General features: G+C 42.1%; 1 protein-coding gene across 8 annotated transcripts in view; it reads right to left on the reverse strand.

Moving 5' to 3' along the window:
* eya1 (EYA transcriptional coactivator and phosphatase 1) overlaps positions 1-18,031 on the reverse strand; it is a 71,113-nt gene that overhangs the window by 16,421 nt on the left and 36,661 nt on the right. For 7 of the 8 annotated variants that reach the window (XM_058060167.1, XM_058060168.1, XM_058060165.1 and 4 more), the window contains 6 exons: positions 17,818-17,955; positions 12,293-12,375; positions 11,806-11,992; positions 9,760-9,902; positions 9,123-9,206; positions 4,013-4,102 (listed from right to left, as the gene is read on the reverse strand). In XM_058060167.1, coding sequence (XP_057916150.1) covers positions 4,013-4,102; positions 9,123-9,206; positions 9,760-9,902; positions 11,806-11,992; positions 12,293-12,375; positions 17,818-17,955 — 725 coding nt within the window. The remainder of the gene's footprint in view (positions 1-4,012; positions 4,103-9,122; positions 9,207-9,759; positions 9,903-11,805; positions 11,993-12,292; positions 12,376-17,817; positions 17,956-18,031) is intronic. The other variant, XM_058060164.1, reaches the window with a different exon arrangement.

An 18,031-nucleotide genomic window follows, 5' to 3' on the forward strand; every position in this document is an offset into this window, starting at 1 on the left:
ATGCACACCGGCTAAAAGTAGACTTCCGCATGCCGACTACAATGCCAGTTATGCTGTGGCCATGGCTAAAATAACACCCAAACAAGGTTTAATGGATTTGATTTGTGCACCGGCCATATTTAATGTTCCTCTACATTGGCTGGCAGGACACCGGTGTTAAGACTTAGATGGACCCCCCCTCCCCCGACCCCCCACTTCACTGTTAGGCCACTAACTCTGCACCTGTGTTTCTGCACGGCCTCCGGGGTCTCCCTTTATGGCTCCGACTAAATTAGATGGACCATATGCATTTCTGCACATGCTTAAATACATAACTGCTGCTGGCCTCCGTATTTATAGTCGCACTCCGTTTAGCTCCGTTTAGCTCTGTGCGCCCATGGACCACTGGAAATCAGTGGGAGAGGAAACACAACTGGTTAGGCGTTGCTGAGAAGCGCCACTTAACACTCGGAAGGAGAGGTCCATACGACTTCCAAGGAACGTCATCGTGTTGTTGGTGACAATCGGGGCAAAAGTCCCACAAGGAAACAAGAATTAATTCATCCCCCCTCATTCATTTTCTACCGCTTTTTCCTCACGAGGGTCGCGGGGATGCTGGAGCCTATCCCAGCTGTCTTCGGGCAAGAGGCGGGGTACACCCTGGACTGGTGGCCAGCCAATCACAGGGCACATATAGACAAACAACCATTCACACTCACATTCATACCTATGGACAATTTGGAGTCGCTAATTAACCTAGCATGTTTTTGGAATGTGGGAGGAAACTTCCTTCCTTCCTTCTTTCCTTGCCTCCTTCCTTCCTTCCTTCCTTGCCTCCTTCCTTCCTTGGCTCATTGCCTCCTTCCTTCCTTCGTTCCTTCCTTGTCTTCTTCCTTCCTTGCCTCCTTCTTTCCTTCCTTGTCTTCTTCCTTCCTTGCCTCCTTCCTTCCTTCCTTCCTTCCTTGGCTCATTGCCTCCTCCTTCCTTCCTTCCTTCCTTCCTTCCTTCCTTGCCTCCTTCCTTCCTTCCTTGCCTGCTTCCTTGCCTCCTTCCTTCCTTGGCTAATTGCCTCCTTCCTTCCTTCCTTCCTTCTTTCCTTCTTTGCCTCTTTCCTTCCTTGACTCATTGCCTCCTTCCTTCCTTCCCTGCCTCCTTCCTTCCTTCCTTGCCTCCTTCCTTGTCTCCTTCCTTCCTTCCGTCCTTCCTTCCTTCCTTGCCTCCTTCCTTGGCTCATTGCCTCCTCCTTGCCTCCTTCCTTCCTTCCTTGCCTCCTTCCTTCCTTCCTTCATTCATTCCTTCCTTGCCTGCTTCCTTGCCTCCTTCCTTCCTTGGGTCATTGCCTCCTTCCTTCCTTCCTTCCTTCTTTCCTTCCTTGCCTCCTTCCTTCCTTGACTCATTGCCTCCTTCCTTTCTTCCCTGCCTCCTTCCTTCCTTGCCTCCTTCCCTGCCTCCTTTCTTCCTTGGCTCCTTGTCTCCTTCCTTCTTTGCCTCCTTCCTTCCCTCCTTCCTTCCTTGCCTCCTTGCCTCCTTCCTTCCTAAATCCACTGGGGTTGAATATCCCAGCTGTCTTCGGGCGAAAGGCGGGGTACACCCTGGACTGGTGGCCAGCCAATCACAGGGCACATATAGACAAACAACCATTCACACTCACATTCATACCTATGGACAATTTGGAGTCGCTAATTAACCTAGCATGTTTTTGGAATGTGGGAGGAAACCGGAGTACCCAGAGAAAACCCACGCTTGCACGGGGAGAACTCCACACAGAGATGGCCGAGGGTGGAATTGAACCCTGGTCTCCTAGCTGTGCGGTCTGCGCGCTAACCACTAATCACAACATTTTTATTTTTATTTAATTTTAGTTTTATTTTACAGTATTTATGTTTTGCTTAACTTTAGTTTTATTGAAGTGTGTTTAACTTCGGCAGTCCCAAATGGAGCCGTTTGGAAATGAGCTATTAAAGAAAGGGATCAACTTAAGCATGATCTTCCGACTCTCGCGGTACACACACACCGTCGTTTGTCTTCATGTAACAACATCTCCACGCCACGCTGAGTCATGAGACTTGGCACGGCGGCCCGCACATCTCTTCGCACTTCAGTATCAAAGAAAACATTTCCTCTCCCGTGAGGTCAGCAGAATGCGGGGACGAGATCACATTCACTAACCCTCCATAAATCACACAGAGACTACTTTATTAGGTACACCTGTGTGGGATTATGCAATCCGGCACAATCAATATTATTCATTCATTCATTCATTTTCTACAGCTTTTCCTCACGAGGGTCGCGGGGGTGCTGGAGCCTATCCCAGCTGTCTTTGGGCGAGAGGGGGGGTACACCCTGGACTGGTCGCCAGCCAATCACAGGGCACATATAGACAAACAACCATTCACACTCACATTCATACCTATGGACAATTTGGAGTCCTTTTAAGGATTCATGTTGGTACATGTTTGTATATTTGAGTGTGAAGTTGCTGTATGATGACTTTAGTGACTATTATATTGTTGTATACAATATTTTTATACACTATACTGTTATATACAATCACAGGGCACATATAGACAAACAACCATTCACACTCACATTCATACCTATGGACAATTTGGAGTCGCTAATTAACCTAGCATGTTTTTTTTGGAATGTGGGAGGAAACCGGAGTACCCGGAGAAAACCCACGCATTCACGGGTAGAACGTGCAAACTCCACACAGAGATAGCCGAGGGTGGAATTGCACCCTGGTCTCCTAGCTGTGAGGTCTTCGCGCTAACCACTCATCACTAACACCACATAATGCATAGTGCAAAATGTTAGTATAATTATGTTAGAATGCTAACATGTAAGCATTAGCATGCTCACACCTAGCATAATAGCGCAAAGTGTTTGTAAAGATCCTATCCCTGAAAATGCTAGAAATGTTTGTATAATTATGTTAGCATGCTAACATTGACGTGCTAGCATGCTAACACCAAGCATGAAATGTCTGTCATTGCCTCCTTCCTTCCTTCGTTCCTTCCTTGTCTCCTTCCTTCCTTGCCTCCTTCCTTCCTTCCTTCCTTCCTTCCCTCCTTCATGCTTATGGACAATTTGGAGTTGCTAATTAACCTAGCATGTTTTTGGAATGTGGGAGGAAACTTCCTTCCTTCTTTCCTTGCCTCCTTCCTTCCTTCCTTGCCTCCTTCCTTCCTTTGTTCCTTCCTTGTCTCCTTCCTTCCTTGCCTACTTCCTTCCTTCCTTCCTTGCCTCCTTCATACCTATGGACAATTTGGAGTCGCTAATTAACCTTGCATGTTTTTTGGAATGTGGGAGGAAACCGGAGTACCCGGAGAAAACCCACGCAGGCACGGGGAGAACGCGCAAACTCCACACAGAGATGGCCGAGGGTGGAATTGCACCCTGGTCTCCTAGCTGTGAGGTCTGCGCGCTAACCACTCATCCACCGTGCCGCTTGCAATCAATATTAATTCTGAATTTTAATGGAGTGATTGCATGTAGAAATGTGCTGTAATGCAGTAATTTTGCACATTTTTTTATATAACTATTACAGGAATTATGCCAACATTAAGCTAACAGACACATAACAACAAAATAAACAGGCTGGGATAGGCTCCAGCATACCATACCAATTGATGGATTACTTTCAAATAATGCTACTAGCATTATGATTCACTCCTCGCTCAAATTCAAGTCGGTTTCGTCTTTGCTCGTCCGCAGACGAGACATCTAACGACACACACGTGCACCAAGCATGAGCGAGGCCAAGACATGTGGGAAGCAACATGTGGCGTAGGTGGACAGCGACACCAAAACACACAGCATGACATGCAGACAGACAGACGGGGCGGCCGCAGAAAACACTAAAGCCTGACAAATTGCACTGAGTGGGAAGGGGAAAAAGGGGGTGCGGGGGGGTCGGGAGACTGACAGCACGTGTAAAAGTCACGGCGTCCCTCGGGGGATGAAAAGGTAATGCGTCTCCAATATGAGAAGCTTATGGGCTTTCATAAAAATAAATCATCATACGTCTTACCTCTAAGTCGTTGAAGAATAAATGCGTGTCGGCCAAGTTGAAGATCATTTCTTCCATACGTAGTCCTAATGATACTGATGATGGTGGATCCTAAGGGGGAAAAAATACAAAATACATAAGTAATCATCCCATATGTGTCTTATCACATGTTTTTTTTTACATTTTTTTCAAGTGCGTACTCCTTGTAAGTCATTCAAATAATTTCCCAGCAGGCCTTTCTCATAAAAGACTTGAAAGTGTGTTTACGAAGTTGCAGAAACGGACCAGGAACGTCATCAGAAAGACCACAGACTGGAATGAACGCAGTAAAAAAAAAAAAAAAAAAAGTCATAAAATCTTCCTCTGTATACTTCAATCATTTATTAATTTTCTGGTGCTGGAGCCTATCCCAGCTGTCTTTGGACCCTGTACTGGTGGCCAGCCAATCACAGGGCACATATAGACAAACAACCATTCACACTCACATTCATACCTATGCACAATTTGGAGTCGCCAATTAGCATGTTAGCAACTAGCATGTTTTTGGAATGTGGGAGGGAGCCTATCCCAGCTGTCTTCGGGCGAGAGATGGGGTATATACACCCTGGACTGGTGGCCAGCCAATCACAGGGCACATATAGACAAACAACCATTCACACTCACATTCATACCTATGGACAATTTGGAGTCGCTAATTAACCTAGCATGTTTTTGGAATGTGGGAGGAAACCGGAGTACCCGGAGAAAACCCACGCATGCACGGGGAGAACATGCAAACTCCGCACAGAGATAGCCGAGGGTGGAATTGAACTCGGGTCTCCTAGCTCCTAGCTGTAAAGCTGAAGTTAAACACACTTCAATAAAACTAAAGTAAAGCAAAACACAAATACTGTAAAATAAAACTAAAATTAAAGTAAATTGAATAAAAATAAAAATAAAAATAAAAATAAAAATAAAAATAAAAATAAAAATAAAAATAAAAATAAAAATAAAAATAAAAATAAAAATAAAAATAAAAATAAAAATAAAAATAAATTAATAGTAAAACAGCCAATATGTCAATCACTGATTGCCAAAAATATATCAAAGTACTGTAAATGGAAATATGTAAAAAAAAAAACATGATTAAAAACCCCTTCAAACTCCAATTAGCACAAAATACCGAGATGCAAAAAAAGTTCTCATGGACTTATTTCTCGCAGCTGCATCGGGAGTGAAACCAGGCCTGCCAGGACCAGAAGCAGGGATTAGCGAGCTAAACCACCTGAAGACACACCTGAGCTTTCTACTGATTAGCCGTCGTAGCCTATAGCGCTTAGGTTTTCACTAAAGATGACAGCAGGGCAGCCACACAAGAAGCTCAATCCCCTTCCACTTCGGGGGGCTTTAGGACATGGGGTGTGCAAGAGGCGGGGGCCCATTTGTGGCCCTCAGCTTATTGGGTTAAAAAATAAAAAAATGAGGGGCCATATGTATATACTGGAAACTCGGTTCTTCCTGTCATATTAAATCGATAATAATACCGTAAATAAACAATAACACACACAATGCTACTTGCAGATAGTACTATTTATACATAACAATACTCGCTAATACTCACAAATAACACATTTTTTTCCCTCTAACCTAAAAAAATTATTACATACAGTAATGCTACTAGCAAATCATGCTAATTTCAAATACTTGGCCCCATGGCGGGTTATTTTGTCATTGATTTATTGGGTACTCCAGTTTGCAGAAAGGGACGGGTTTGTTGTAGTCGATTGAGACAGCGCCAAAAATTTTAAATCCTCTCAATTAGCATGAATTTTTAGCGCCATTTTTTTCCAACAAAAAAAAAATACTCGCAGAGATGAAATCCAAACAATCAGCGAGGAAATACAAGCCGGTGGTCCTCCGGCACCACCTGCCTCGAGATGTCAGTGCCATCCACGTAGGCCGCCGAGCCGACACCCCCCCCCCTCCCCCCGTCATCGTGTCCAAACACCCCCACATCTCCACCTCCTTTAAGCTCCGGCCCAATGGCATTACAGCTGGCTTTAGCCGTCAAAAGCTTTGTGGGGGCGGACTGCTGCCTTGATGCCAATTAAAAGAGCTGATAAGAACAGCGTGGTGTTTATGTGGTTGGAAGAGAAGCGGGGAGTTGGGGGTGAAGTGGGGGGGGGGGTCACCGAGTGTTAGGGAAAGTGAGGATACGCGCCTATTTATAGTGATTACAGGGAAAATGTGTTTTGTTTACGCCACTGAGACAGGGATGACACCCAGACGGGGTCAAGGGGGTGGGTGGATGTCGGGGTTTGTGCTTGCCTCCATTATTAATAATAATTCTGTTCAAATGGTCAAAAATGTCAAAGCAGTGAGTGGGACTCTTGCTGCTGTCACATCCTATATACAAGCAGATGAAACGGGGCCCTTATGGGGGCGGGTGTGTTTCCTGCTTCAGACGCAGGAGACCCTCCATGTGTGTGTGCGTCCCTCATGGGCTGCTACTTGGCATAAGCTCGTTCTCTATACCCAGCATGCCGGGCTTGGGAATAAAGTAAATAAACAGTGGAGGGTCGTGGGGCAGCCCCCTTCTTTCACCCCCAAAACAAAACAGTGCCCCCATCATACCAGAACAAAGGCGCACAGCGATGGGGCTGCAGACGCTAAGATCTTTGACATATGGAGGAGAAATATGTCAAAAAAGCAGACACCTCCATAGTCAAAACAAGCCGTGACTAAATAATGTCAATTCGTTCAGGGTAAAAAAAAATAAAATAAAAAAAAAAAAGTAAATGAAGGAGAGGAAGTCATGAGAATAAGATTCGGCCTTATTTCCCAAATCAAGTTTGTTTGCAAAGTTTAAATATGGAGACGCAATTTACATGGAATAATAAATATGAGACTAGAAAAGCAAACATTTCATCTTATGAGAATGCATAAGGAAAATAGCCTTGCTGTATCATGAATAAATACAGGAGTTCTAATGGACAGGAGGCATTTCAAAGCAACAAAGGAGGTCAGATATTGGCTTTTTGGACAAAAAATGATATTTTCTAATATATCACGCGATACCAATACCGATATGTGTCACTTTTTTTACAATCGGGAAAAAAACTGATATCGATATCAACTGATATTGCTTTTTTATGATGATATCGGTAGTCTGTAATCTGTGTAATATTAAAAACCTTCACCAAATCAATATGTGGAGTCAAATACTGTATTTTCTGGACTATAAGTCGCTCCGGAGTATAAGTCGCACAAGGCAAAAAAAATACATAATTAGGTAGAAAAAAAACATACATAAGTCACACTGGAGTATAAGTCGCACAAGGCAAAAAATGCATAATTAGGTAGAAAAAAACCATACATAAGTCGCTCCGGTGTATAAGCCGCACAAGGTCAAAAATGCATAATTGGGTAGAAAAAAAACATACATAAGCCGCTCCGGAGTATAAGTTGCACAAGGTCAAAAATGCATAATTAGGTAGAAAAAAAACATACATAAGTCGCTCCGGAGTATAAGTTGCACAAGGCAAAAAAATGCATAATTAGGTAGAAAAAACATACATAAGTCGCACAAGGTCAAAAATGCATAATTAGGTCGAAAAAAACATACATAAGTCGCTCCGGAGTATAAGTCGCACAAGGCAAAAAAATGCATAATTAGGTAAAAAAAAACATACATAAGTCGCTCCGGAGTATAAGTCGCACAAGGCAAAAAAATGCATAATTAGGTAAAAAAAAACATACATAAGTCGCTCCGGAGTATAAGTCGCACAAGGCAAAAAAATGCATAATTAGGTAGAAAAAAACATACATAAGTCGCTCTGGAGTGTAAGTCGCACAAGGCAAAAAAAATGCATAATTAGGTAGAAAAAACATACCTAAGTCGCACTGGAGTATAAGTCGCACAAGGCCAAAAATGCATAATTAGATAGAAAAAAACATACATAAGTCGCTCCGGAGTATAAGTCGCACAAGGTCAAAAATGCATAATTGGGTAGAAAAAAAACATACATAAGTCGCTCCGGAGTATAACTTGCACAAGGCAAAAAATGCATAATTAGGTAGAAAAAAAACATACATAAGTCACACTGGAGTATAAGTCGCACAAGGCAAAAAATGCATAATTAGGTAGAAAAAAAACATACATAAGTCGCTCCGGAGTATAACTCGCACAAAGTAAAAAATGCATAATTAGGTAGAAAAAAACATACATAAGTCGCACTGGAGTATAAGTCGCACAAGGTAAAAAATGCATAATTAGGTAGAAAAAAAACATACATAAGTCGCTCCGGAGTGTAAGTCGCACAAGGCCAAAAATGCATAATTAGGTAGAAAAAACATACATAAGTCGCACTGGAGTATAAGTCGCACAAGGCAAAAAAATGCATAATTAGGTAGAAAAAAACATACATAAGTCGCACTGGAGTATAAGTCGCACAAGGCAAAAAATGCATAATTACGTAGAAAAAAAACATACATAAGTCGCTCCGGAGTACAAGTCGCACAAGGCAAAAAATGCATAATTAGGTAGAAAAAAAACATACATAAGTCACACTGGAGTATAAGTCGCATTTTTTGCATTTTTTGTAATTTATTTTCCAAACTACTTGACCAAAACAGACATTACGTCCTCTTGGAAGACAAGTTCTAACAATAAAAGAATGGGTGTAAGATATGCTAACACAATGCTAACAGCTACATAAAAAATAAACAGAAACAGAAAAGGTGTCCAGTCTTTATGTAACATAAACAGTTTTTTCATTTATAAGTCGCTTGAAGTATAGGCTGTTTTACTTTATTTTAGTTTTATTTTACTGTATTTGTGTAGTTTTACTTTAATTTAGTTTTATTGAATTTTATAGTGTGTTTAACTTCAGCTGCACGGCCGATTCAATCCCACCCTCGACCAAATACGGTTAAAAATTTTCCGCTTTTTTTTGTTCCACATTTTCGGAGAAAGTCTCACTTAAATGTGTCACTAGACGCCCATGCGCAACTGTTGCAAGGCCCCCTGCAGCCGTGCCCCAAGCAGCCATGCACGGCTGCAACAGCTGCACGGACAAAGCACCGCCAAAACCCCTCCAAACGCTTTTGTGCCTTATATATATATATATCGTCATAAAAAACGTCCACTCACCCGTCCGTATCTGTTGGCGTAAGAGCCCGTGAGCAAGGAATGGAAAACGATGATTGTTTCATCCAGGTCCCAGATGAATACTCGCTGGAGAAGCACGGGGGGGTTTTCGGTGTGCAAGGAAGGAGGGAAAGAAAAACAAAAAAAAAAGAGGCAAAATCAATGGTGCACTCTGTCGGGCTTGCAAGGTGATCCTCCTGGTCAATAAGGCCAGGAGCGTGTATTCGTGCACCCGCAGGGACCGTCGGTCCATTTGCTCGGGACCGCAACACTCCTCTTCCACTCCTTGCCCTTTACATTAGCGTGATCAATAATGACAAACTAATTAACTAGATATGTTAACATGCAATGATGTAATCGCTTCAAATTCATATCCTATTAATGACGAGGAATTTTTTTGACAATAAATATACATAATTCACCCCAGGGATGACTTCACTTAATGACTTATTAATGAAGCAAGAACTTATATATAAAATATATGTGAGTCATTATAAACAATGCATTAATTATTGATTTTTCCCTTTAATGAATGAGCGGCCGTCACGCGTTAAAGGCAAAGTGTCAGCCATATTCTAAGTAGATTAATGTCCCCCCGGTGCCTCAGCCGTCTGTCGCCAAGGTAGCCACCTCACCCTACCTCAAGGTCGGAGTCGGGCGGCGGTGATGGGTTGTTGTTTCTTCTCCCCCGGCCACGTGATTTTCCATCCGAGGCCCGGCGCAATCGATCCGAATCTGAATCTTTAATGGGGGTTGATGGACTGTGGATGGTACTGTACTCTCCTGGAAGGGGAAGGGGAAGGGAAGACGGAAGAATGATGGTGTGCTTTTTGGCAAGGACGTTTCAATGCAACTTTTAATGATGTTCTAATAATAATATGTGTCACTCAAGTCTGATTATGAGCAAAAATGCATCATTATTAACTTGTTTGATTTACTTTTAAGAGACAAGATGCTCAAACGCTTACTTTTTAAATGAACCAGGCTTCGCTACACACCTTAAAATAAAAAAAAAAATCATCTATAACATAGGATGTATGTAAAAAGTGTAGAAACGGGTACATTAACGCTTCTTGGAGGCACACACAAGCATAGCTAATCACAGCTCATTAGCATTATAGCTACAGACATTTTGAAGCGTCCATTTTGAAGCATGACTGTTCTGGAAAAGACTTTTTGGAGTTTTTGCCCAGTAGTTAGTATGGATTTAAGTGTTCTTTTTTTCCACGCCAACCATCCGTGACTTTATGGACCTTGCTTTGCACACTGGGAAACACAAGCTGGAAAATAAAATGCATTTTCCCCACAAAGCTGGAAGCATAGAATATAATTTTTCTTAATGCCTTGTAATAATGCTATGCTGAATAATTAAGATCCAGGCAAAGCCACTGATGTTAACTCAGTATCTGATGTACTTTTATCCATATCTTGTAATTTTGCTTGATGGCGGCCATATTTGTTGTTTTAACAAAATTTCAGCCTTTAATGTGGAGCGTTTCGGGAGTAGAAGCTTACACATGGTCAAATTAGACCCGAGGCAGAATGTTATTTGAACCTGAATTTAGTTAGATTCATGTTTTGGACTAATATGAATCCAAGGGAAACTAATTGTTCAATAAAGTAATAAAATGTAAAAAAAAAAAAAATTCCGCCTTAGAAGGCAGCAACTGTACCATTACACCACCAGGGACTCAATGAGTAGGTCACTTTTGCCAACGTATTCACCTTAACATCAATTTTTAAAAAGTAGTACTCAGATTTTGGATCAAATAGGCGTCCTTAACCTTATAAGGCAGCAGCTGTACCATTACACCACCAGGGACTCAGTGAGGTCACTTTTGCTAACGTGTTTTCTATAACACCTTAACATAAACTACAAAAAATTAGTGCTCAGGTTTGGGGTCAAACCAGCGCCCTTTACCTTATAAGGCAGCAGCTGTACCATTACACCACCAGGGACTCAATGAGTAGGTCACTTTTGCCAACGTATTCACCTTAACATAAATTTTAAAAAAGTAATGCTCAGATTTTGGATCAAATAGGCGTCCTTTAACTTATAAGGCAGCAGCTGTACCATTACACCACCAGAAACTCAGTGAGGTCACTTTTGCCAACGTGTTTTCTATAACGCCTTAACATAAATTACAAAAATTGTAGTTTTTTTAGTGCTCAGGTTTGGGATCAAGCCAGCACCCTTTACCTTATAAGGCAGCAGCTGTACCATTACACAATCAGGGACCAAGAGGTGTATATGTATAGTTTGTCAGCATGTTTTCTATAACTAATTAACATAACTTAAATATACTCTTAAGGAATGGGACTGAACCAAAACTTTCGACCTTAGAAGGCAGCAGCTGTACTGTTACACCCCCAGGAACAGAAAAAATAAGTAGGTAAATTTCGCCAACATAGTTTCCATAGCAAATTAAGTGAATTCTAAAAAGTGCTCGGGGATGGATCAAACGTGTGCCCTTTGCCTGAAAAGGCAGCAACTATAGCATTACACCACCAATGACTAGTAGGTGAGCAAATACTTTCTTTTCTGTGTTTACATGTTTTCTACAACAAATTAAGATAATTTTGCTAAACTGTTCAAAGATGATACTGGACTTGCATTCAATGCCTTAGAAGCAGCTGTACCATTACACATCGCACATTAATGCACACAAAACGGGGGCCCTAATACCTGGAGGGTTCTCTGTGAGAGCCTGGCTGGTGATGCCGGCAGGAGGCTCCTGGAGGGTGTAGGTGGTCGTGGTGGAGGGCGTGCTGGGACTGGTGTTGTTATTCGTCATGTAGGGCGAAGTGTAGGGCGAGCTGTTGTAATACTGGGCGTACTGACCCTGGCCGAAGGCTGGGTAGCTGGGATACTCCTGTGGGAAGAGAGATTTTGATCACAGGGGTGAAAAAAAACAAAAAAAATGGTGGGGTAATGTAATGTGAGATATGCCCTTCACTATAGTTGCTACTTTACAGTGAGGCTTCCAAAAAACATAAATGCAAACATATGTCAGTTCTGTCCCACATCTGGACTACCATCCCTTGTGGGTTTTGTTGCCCTCTGTGCCACTCCACATACAAAATAAGAGGTAAACTTGACTGATTTATGCTTTATGGATTAAAATATAACATTTTAGCAAACACAACAACCGATAACAAATAGACACAAGTACCTGTTGCGTGCTGTTGAAGCCCGTGGAGTTTGTCAGGGAGTTGTTCCCTCCGTACAACCCTGACGTTGTTGTGAAAGTACCACCTGGAACAGTTCATGAACATGACTGAGTTTATTTTGCACATGCTTAAGTACTGAAAACTTATTAAATAATAGAAATAATAAAAATAACATAGTATAGATATTTGAAAATAAAATTAAATACAAAACAGAAAAAAGAAAGGCCTAAGGCAGGGGTCTCAAACTCAATTTACTTGGGCTCGGGTCTGGGTGAGACTGGGCCGCATCAGGTTTTAAAAAAAAACAACAAAAAAATGTAAAAAAAACTTCGCTTTGGTTCCAATTTTCTACAATAAAAGCTCTGATAAAACATTCCACTGTTCTTTACTTTTTATTTTTCTACACAAAATAAGATGAAAAATAAATAAACAAATCAAGAATAAAGAAAATCAATCAGTAATAAATAAATAAATAAATATAATAATAATAATAATAATAAAAACTTAAGAAACCACATATAGTTGGTGGGTAGACAAATTATTTTTTCCACATTAAAATTAACAAAACATTATTAGAGCCCTGTAGACATGACAAAACATGACTATAGTCACATTTATACTTTTTATTTACAACATATTGCGCAACTGCAGGGTCTTGAGACACTAACTCGCAAACTAGAGAGCTAGCAACCTAAACGGTAGCCTTCAAGTTATTTCCTTTAAACTTAAATAGCCAAAAACTTACCACTTCCACACGGATAGGGAGGATAACTATTAACAGTTATTTAACCTTTAACATGAACATGAATCAAACAACATTCAACTTCCATATCGAGGCGGGGGCCTCAAAGTAGTGTCCTGCGGGCCACATTTGGCCCGCGGGCCGCGTGTTTGAGACCCCTGGCCTAAGGGGTATCCCTGAATGGTGACTTTATCTTTCCCCTCTTCCTCTCTTATCAGCGCTGATGAATGAGAGTGGGGAGAAAATGTGGCACAAGGGGCTGTTGTGTGGGGAGCCACTGGAGGGTAACGTGTGGGGAGGTTAGGGGAGGGGGGGGGGCGGATCTGAATGCGATGAGAGGAAAAGGTGGGCAAGGCTGACATCCAGCCTGAATTCATATGTATGTTTCTCTTTTTCACTTGCTCAAAAGGATGATCCCTCCTGGGTAATTAAGTCATTCAAAGAGAGGCGACTGATAGCATCTAATGGCTTAATAATATACACGGCGTGTGTTATATAGAGTTGCTGTGGGCGCCTCCGGGCTCGAGCCTTTCAGCCGCGCTCCATCTGTACTTCAGTGGAAAAAGGAGCCGACACAGTGAGACGTCACATAAAAGGATATTCCTTGTATGTGATTTGTATTCAAGTGAAAAATCATACATTATTTGGATTGTGGAGTTTGGATGTGGCATTTTTATACCCGGCATAAGAAATGACAACAATAACTTCTGACATATATGACAGTAATAAAGTTTTAATAAATAGAGCCTGTGCTTTATTTGTATTCATATCCATTTAGCAGGATGTATATGCCACATTAGTGTGATAAATAATAAAGTTATACATGAATTTTAAAAAAATTATAGTACTTTGATTTATTATCATTTTCATTGCATGTTTAAACTTTATTTGAAGTGTATTTTGTAAATTTTTTACAAGGGGTTCTCGCGAACTGAAGGTGTCATGGTACAGCTGCTGCCTTTTAAGGAAGAAGGTGCGACTTTCATCCCATGAACAAGAAATGCTAGTTAGTTTGTATTTCTACAACATATAATAGATATAATAGTTATATATAATAGTTTGATTTATTATCATTTTTAAACTCGTATTTTGGGAGGGCATGAAACTCCCTCTTGTTTGTTGCCGGGTAGAAAAAAAGGTGTAATTACACCCACGTGTATTATATTATTTTATTTTGAGGCCAAACTAATTATCCTTATTTTTAGTGCCAAATACAAACTAACAGCATTTTTTTCATGGGATGAAAGTCGCACCTTCTGCCTTAAAAGGCAGCAGCTGTACCATTACACCATCAGTTCGCGAGAACCCCCAAAATACACAACAAATGAAGTTTAAAACTGCAATGAGAATGATAATAAATCAAACTACTATCATTTCTTTGTAAATTCATGCTTTTACAAGGGGTAAATAATGATGTAATGGTACAGCTGCTGCCTTTTAAGGAAGAAGGTGCGACTTTCATCTGATTAAAAAATGCTGTTAATTTGTACTTGGCACTAAAAATAAGGATAATTTTATTTTTTTTTAAATAAAAATAAGGATAATTTTATTTTTAGTGCCAAAATAGTGCAGGAAATAAGGATAATTTTATTTTTAGTGCCAAACACAAATTAACAGCATTTTTTTCATGCGATGAAAAAAATGCTGTTAATTTGTATTTGGCGCTAAAAATAAGGATAATTTTATTTTTAGTGCCAAAATAGTGCTAGAAATAAGGATAATTTTATTTTTAGTGCCAAATACAAATTAACAGTATTTTTTCATCAGATGAAAAAAATGCCGTTAATTTGTATTTGTCACTAAAATTAAGGATAATTTTATTTTTAGTGCCAAAATAGTGCTAGAAATAAGAATAATTTTATTTTTAGTGCCAAATACAAATTAACAGCATTTTTTTTTTCATCGGATGAAAGTCGCACCTTCTGCCTTAAAAGGCAGCAGCTGTACCATTATACCACTATTACACCAATTTGGCTTCAAAATAAAATAATATAATACACGTGGGTATAATTACACGTTTTTTTTCTACCCGGCAACAAACAAGTGGGAGTTCCTTTCATGCTCTGACCATTGGTCCCATCAATAGTGCTCTCCCACACCGTGACAAACATGAATCAGGTTTTCAGACGGAACGGGAAGGAAGGAAGTAAATGACGAAAAAGTAGGAAAGAGCAACGCTTCGGTTACGTTTCCAGCAATTAAAACACATGGATCTTTTCACCTTTTTTTTTTCATCCTGGCCCCTGCCGGTTATTTTGTTTTTCAAGGTCTTTCCAAGGGTTGGGGGGGCGGGGTGGTGTTTAAAACCGAGTTCAAAATGGAGTGAAAGTCTGACAGAACGATCAGGAAAAAAGTCAGAGAGGCTGCAAAGGACAACAAATTAGCCCGAAGCACGGTCATAAAAGTTCTCGCTGGCAGGGTTTTGAGGCTTTCTCCGTGGAGAGCGAGGAGCCACATAAAAGCCGAGGGGGACCCCCGTTCGGGGCCCCGGCGAGAATGGACTCATGCTGTTCGGAGTAGTGGTGCTGGGGAGGAGAGCGGGGTATTGTGGTTCCCCCGGGGGCATGTTTTCTCTCTCTCTCTTTCTGTCCTGCTCCAGTTAGTTCACTCAGTCAAGACCAGACATCCACCCCTCCCCGACTGCCTTCTGGCTCCACAATTGGAAGTCCATTTGCTTTGCTTGATCAGTCCCCTTGCCATGGGCTATGTCTATCATCAGCGCACAATATTTGTAGCAGAAGTTTGTATGCCCCACTTGGGAATACCCGATCAAGTCCAGATGGGGTCTTTTTTTTTTTTTAAAGAGGCTTTGGCTTGTGGCTTGCACAGACAGAATGCAGGAATCCAATTATTCACCAAATTAGCATCTGTTCAAACCCTTCTTACATGTACACTAGACCAGTTGGGCAGAACCCCCGACTTAAGGCGACTTTAGCACCCACCGTGGGCATCGAACATGAAAGCAAAGAGCAGAAACATGAATCTAATCGGTCGGTCGGTCGCCTTGACAGCTGGTCACAAGCTGAAAAACATATGAAAAACCGCTTCTTTGGTTTGGGGCACCACGGTGCCTAAGGCACCTCACCCCAGGCGGATCAATAATCAGCCAATCTGTCACGCAACATGGCAGCCAATAGTCGCAGATAGCGGCAAAACCAGACCAGGAATTAAGAGTAATACTTGGAAGACAAATGGGCACATAATGCTGTCAGCGGGAGTAAAACCGCTAAGAACTGCGAGCACATACCACCCCCCTCCTTTACTTGTGATCCACTGAAAAGAGACCCTACCCCCGCATCTGGTATTTACTGGAGTATCTTCAACGACCAATACAGGTGGAACTTTTGTGGTGTGGTGACTCTGAACTCCATTCCAACTGACAAAGAAGCGGGGGCTCGTCTTTATTAGCTTCAAGGCTATAAATCTCGGCAGTCCCGATGCTTAAACAAATACAAATATGATCACAGGGAGAGGAAAAACAAAGGCTGGGGAGTCGGGTTGAGTTGGGGCCGGTGCCTCCTAAGTGCCGGCCATTTTTCCATCTGTGTTGATTCTTCTAAGAGGGGAGGGATGTGAGTCTTTTGGGGCCATGTTGGGAAGGAGTGGGGTATTAAATCAAAGGCAGGGAGGTATTTTCTGTAATCGCCTACGAATGGCGCGAATTCGCCTGATATGGACTAGGCGAAAAGTTGGTCCCCGTGAACCAGAGCCAAGTCGTCCTTGATTTATACGTACAAAACAGCAGGTGCCACAAAAGGTTTTCTTCCAAACCAAGTCCGAGCTAACGTTGGATGACCCTGCGAAACCTGGTTCAATCCCTGGGAGTTCGATCCCCAGGAGCTGACGATACGGGTTACATCGGTGAGGTTTAGAGGGGTGGCTGTTACGGACGCGTAAGAGTACGTCGGTAAACGTCAATCATTGACATCTTAAGAGTCGTGCTGGACCTCGAGTTGACAGTCAGTGTTTTTAGCTCATGACTCTCAAATACTGGTTCGATCCCTGGATGTGTGCAGGGACGGACAAGGTGGGTTACATTGGTCCCTGGACCCGGATAAGAGGTTGAGTATCACAGATGCTAGCTGTGTATGTTTGTAAACGTCACTCCTTGACAACTGAAGAGTTGGACTTCCAGTTGACTGTCCACGTTTTTAGTTCTCGGACCCTGGTTCGATCCCAGGGTGTGTGAAGGGGTGTACCATTCGGGTTACATTAGTCCCTGGACCCGGATAAGAGGTTGAGTATCACAGATGCTAGCTGAATATGTTCGTAAACTTCACTCCTTGACAACTGAAGAGTTGGACTTCTAGTTGACAGTCGGTGTTTTTAGTTCTCGGACCCTGGTTCGATCCTGGGGTATGTGCAAGGACGGACAAGGTGGGTTACATTGGTCCCTGGACCCGGATAAGAGGTTGAGTATCACGGATGCTAGCTTTGTATGTTTGTAAACGTCACTCCTTGACAACTGAAGAGTTGGTCTTCTAGTGGACAGTCTGTGTTTTTAGTTCTCGGACCCTGGTTCGATCCCTGGATGTGTGCAGGGACGGATAAGGTGGGTTACATTGGTACCTGGACCCGGATAAGAGGTTCAGTGTATGTTCTAAACATCACTCCTTGACAACTGAAGTGTTGGACTTCTAGTTGACAGTCTGTGTTTTTAGTTCTCGGACCCTGGTTCGATCCCCGGGTGTGTGTACCATTCGGGTTACATTAGTCCCGTGATCCAGATGGGGGTAACAGATGCCAGATACAATCCAAAAAAAACAGTGTCTTCACACTCCTCACCTTGCATTTGGTAGCTGTAAGGCGCCTGCCCCGTTTGCGGCGTGTTGAACCCGGAACTGTAGCTGAGAAAACCGGTCTGCCCTGGCGACTGGGACTGGCTCAGACCACCTTCTGTCTTGATGCCTGCCCACAATGGACCTAAATCGGTTAGCGACACCAGATCGGTTTGATGCACTTATAACAGTCATCAGTTTAAATGACACGATAGTATGTT

This window comes from Doryrhamphus excisus, chromosome 21 (assembly GCF_030265055.1).
Source record: "Doryrhamphus excisus isolate RoL2022-K1 chromosome 21, RoL_Dexc_1.0, whole genome shotgun sequence".
Classification (NCBI taxonomy): Eukaryota; Metazoa; Chordata; class Actinopteri; order Syngnathiformes; family Syngnathidae; genus Doryrhamphus; species Doryrhamphus excisus.